The sequence below is a fragment of the Leishmania donovani genome, chromosome 26, assembly GCF_000227135.1.
Source record: "Leishmania donovani BPK282A1 complete genome, chromosome 26".
Classification (NCBI taxonomy): domain Eukaryota; phylum Euglenozoa; class Kinetoplastea; order Trypanosomatida; family Trypanosomatidae; genus Leishmania; species Leishmania donovani.
In genome coordinates this window covers 603,773-607,934 of record NC_018253.1, presented here as the reverse complement: position 1 = coordinate 607,934, position 4,162 = coordinate 603,773, and the positions used below count along the sequence as shown (strand labels likewise).

Below are 4,162 nucleotides of genomic sequence, written 5' to 3'. Positions count from 1 at the left end.
GTAAAGGTCGTTGTAGAGCGGCGTGATGAAGCAGAGGCCATGCGTGGCCTCGTGAATTGCCAAGAAACAGCTGTGCGTAATTGTTCCACCCACGAAATATCCGACGAGAAGAAGAGTGGGCCACCCCATGTCCTTCGCACGGTACCCAAGATAAATCTGGAGCAGAACAAACGGTGTCATTAGATACCGAAGCCACGGGTCCGGGCCGTACAGCTTTTTGATCTCTGCTCCATGTGCCTTCAGCATCTCACGGTTCCGCGTTCTGTGCGTATACTCCGTGTCAGACCAGTAGTAGTCGGCGCGGCCGCGCTTCGCAAACATTGTCGCCATTTGGTGTGTTCAGTCTTTGCGGATGTCCTCGACAAGTGTGCTGTGATGCAGAGAAGATACTTGAAAAGTCAACGAGTTGTTTGACAGAGGAAAATAAAAATAAAATTACACCTTATAGAAGCTGTAACGCGAGAAACCGAAGATCAGTTGCGTAGACAATAAGACTCACGTGGAGTGATAGCGCAGGAAAAAGTCTGGCTAGGCGCTGGAAATGAAAGCCAGAGATGCTTCTCCTGCGGTGGGGAATGTGAAACTGCGGCTCGAAGGTGGAAGCCGCAGTACGAAGGAAAATAACTCTCGAGGCACTTCCGATTTCAGACTCAACGGATAATTGCAATTTCTCGAGGGTCAGCGCTTCATTTCTCTCTTCTGTAGCGCTTGCGCTGATGGTTTGCGCGCAGGCAAAAATCAGCGCGCTCTGCATGTTCATCTTTTTCTTTTTTCCGATGGCAAACACTGCAGCACCACAACACAGCAGTGGCAATCACAAGACGCCTCAATGCCAGCGGCATAAGAACATCGCATATTGACGAGCGTGGCAGGGGAGCGTCATTCGCCCCTGACGTTGCCAACCAAAGGGCTTTTCGAGCGGACAAGTACGGCGCACTGTACCAATACTCACAGCGCTGGCCTCCGTGTCTACCAAACAAAATGCACGTCCACGGCACACTCACAGTTCACAAGGCCACCGAATCGCCAACTACCACGCCGAGACCGCCACAACTGTTAAAAGACGCTAAACGAAAGGCGGAAAAAATCTTTTTTTTTCAGTTTGCTTCACGCTTCTTGGAAAGCCGCCAATAACAAATTCCGCTTCCTTCGCACAATGCGGCGCGACCGGGATCCGCATACCCGACGCCCCCCCCACACAAGGCTTTTAGCCCACCACTACTTTTTTGAAAAAATGCCCCCCCCCCGGCCACCCACCGCCTCGCGGACTGAGCTGGCGAAACCCTCAAGAGAATGCGTCCTGCCCATAAGATAAGTCTTCATACCACAAAAACTGCCCTCGGTGTGATTAAGCTCTTTGAAAACACATCCCTCCGTCCCATGCAAAACCGAAAAGGAGACGGCCCAAGCCTCAAAGTTAACAAACCCCAAACCTGAATTACCCCACGAATCAGCGTGAAGGGTTTCAACACAAGAGAGCAAACACCCACTCATGAAGCAAACTAGTCTCCAGGGCAAGTTTTTCCGACACGCGGTCATGAAAAAGTTCGCAATAGAGAAACGGGGAATGCACCAACAAAACGCCACACGCAGCTGTGCCGAAGCACGGTATACGCACAAAGTCCAAGTTCCCTCCTAGCGTCTACCTTCGCAAGTCTAAAAGACCGCAGCGGCTCTAGGCAGCTGGAACCCTAAATATAGCTATCAACACTCGAGCTGAGCACAAAAACCTACGCCCCAAAGCGCCCCTAACGAACACGCAACCCTAAAACCTCTTAAACATCTGGTGGCTCCATGGCCTCCCGCAGCTTTTTTTAACGCCTATCCCCACAAAAAAGGTGGAAACAACAACCAGCCCGTAGAACCGCTGGCCCTGACACCGCGCCTTGGGTAAAGCAAGCCAACGTTCCCCCTTTCTATGCCAGCCACCCGCAAAAAAGCCGAGACGGCGCCAAGCGCTGACGACGTAAGGGGCCGGCTTGGTGGTTTAGAAAAAAAGCTGGCCGCCCCGCCCTGCATGGCGCCGCGCTTGTGCGACCTGCGGCGGTAAAAACGCTTTGCCCCGCCCATGCGGGGGTCGGGGCGTCCGCGTGGGCCAGCCCCTCGCCCCCGGCCCTCGGCGCCCACCGGCTTTGGGCCTCGCCACCTCGAGGACGACGCGCGGCGACCGGCATAGCCCCCGCAGCCGCGAAGCGATTCGCGGGGCGGGCCGGCACGACGGGCCCGGGCCGCCAAAAATAACAAAGCCGGACCACCACGGCGCCAAACGCCCAGAGAACCCTTTCAAATATCATGAAACCCGAAAAGCCCCTGCAAAAGGAGTTTGGCCTTCTGCAAAGAACGATGGGCGCGGAAAAGTTTTTGAGGGCCCTCGAAGAAGAAAAACGCATAACGGCATCAGGAAAAAAGGCCGCCGGCGGGATTCTTTTAAGCCGGCGTATTGAAACAGACGCCCGCGCGCGTGGGGTCTGAACTTTTCAAAGCCGTTGGCCGTCTTGGTGCGGCGAAATTGCCAACAAGCCAAGATTACTTTCGTGAAAACGCTTGGTGGGGAAAGCGGCGTCCCGGACGAGACGGTTAAGAAACAGGCGTAAAGATCACGAGGGGCAACGCGCGGCTGTGCGGCAGAGATTTTTTACGATTAGAGAAAACAACTTCGCCCGCAAGAAAAGCTTTCGCGTTTATTGATTGTGCCAACGAATAATTGTGGCAGGCGTTGGCGGAATGTAGACTTAGATCGTGTGTGAGGGGAAAGGTGATGGAGGGAATGAAAGCTTTGCAGGGAACAAGGAAAGACGCAAATAAACGAGGCAAACGCAAAACTGATTGAAAAAGCGAAAAAAAAATCCCAAGGAGATATTGCAAGGTTTTCGTCCTTTTCAGCAGCGCTTTCAAGTTTTTGACATTCTGTCAGCCATTCCTTTCGTTGCGATAAATAAGGGCTGAAATGCGCGAAGTCCCCATTTTCATGTTGCCGGTAATGTGCCCTTAGTGTTTTGTAAAACGCGCAAAAAGGCGCCTGGGCGGGCGAACCCCCGTTTACCGAGAAAACAAAAAACCCGTTGCCAAGACAAGTTTTCAAAAGCGAAGGGAACTACTTCAGTAATGGCGCAGCTGCGCCAATGCTCTTCGGCAAGAAGTTGGCGGCCACCGTTTTCCCTTTGTCTGCGTGACAAAACTAACCTTTTTCCCCCTTTCAGCTTTGGGGCAGCGTTTTCTTGCGCGGGCGTTTGGCTGCGCGGGCCCCTCTTCCCGGGGTTTGTTGGCTGCCGCCAATTTCTTGCCAATAGGCCGAGTTTTACGGATAGCCTAATGGCAAGTGTTTTTGTAGTCTGTGTTTATGTCGACTTCTTTCCGGACGGTGCTGTGCTGCTGTGGGTTTTTAATTTTCTTGACTAAATTTTCCTTTTTTTCTTTCGCTTTTGTTCCAGTAGGCGTTTGCTGCCCTTCCTCGGCCTTTTTTGAAATTAAAAAGCTATAGCAAACCCCTGTCCTTTCCTTTTGCGACCTTGCGGGCCTGTCGAAATTTGATTTTTCGTTTATTTGCCCTTTCATATGAGCCGATGCGCGCGGCGCCGCGGAAAGACGAGGACCAGGGGCAGCGCGGGAAGGTTGCTTTTCTTTACGGCCGCTGCGGGGCAAAAAAAAAAAAAATCTGCTGCGCGGGTTGTGGTGGTCGGGCGCTGTTTGGGGTGGCTGCGGTTGCGGCTTTGGTGCCGCGCGGTGGTCCGGGAACAGCTTTGGGGAATCTACGCGGCCCCTTACCTGGGCAATGCCGCGTCATCGCTGGTTGTGGTGGGGTTTGGTGCCCTAGGCACCGGGGGCCGGCGGGATGTGTCGCTACTGATGTTTGCGGTCGGCGGCTGGATGGCGCGCCTTTGGGGCAACTTGAAACCGTCAGCGCGCTTGCGCCGTCCATATGATGGGCAGGGCGTTGGCGTGAATCCAATGCATCCCACTCGGCTCTCGCTGCCTACTGGTGGGGAGGCTGGGCTACCCCGAGCGATGTGTCACGTGGCGGCCGGCATACTCGAAGCGGCTGTTCGGCGGCCTGAGGGGCAGGTGTGTCGCTAGTGTTTGCGGGCGAGTCCCTGGTCCGATGGCAAAGCAGGCACTGCTTTGATGCGTGTCTGTGGCTGTGTTGCACCGCGCTGGGTGCCTG

At 54.3% G+C, this 4,162-nt stretch overlaps 1 protein-coding gene across 1 annotated transcript; it reads right to left on the bottom strand.

Annotated features, from left to right (window-relative positions):
- On the bottom strand, nt 1-330 carry LDBPK_261670 (fatty acid desaturase, putative; the record flags this gene model as incomplete). Its single annotated transcript, XM_003861705.1, has 1 exon — nt 1-330. A coding segment is annotated over one exon (330 nt), but the record flags the coding sequence as incomplete, so codon positions are not given.
- Nucleotides 331-4,162: the final 3,832 nt, after the last annotated feature.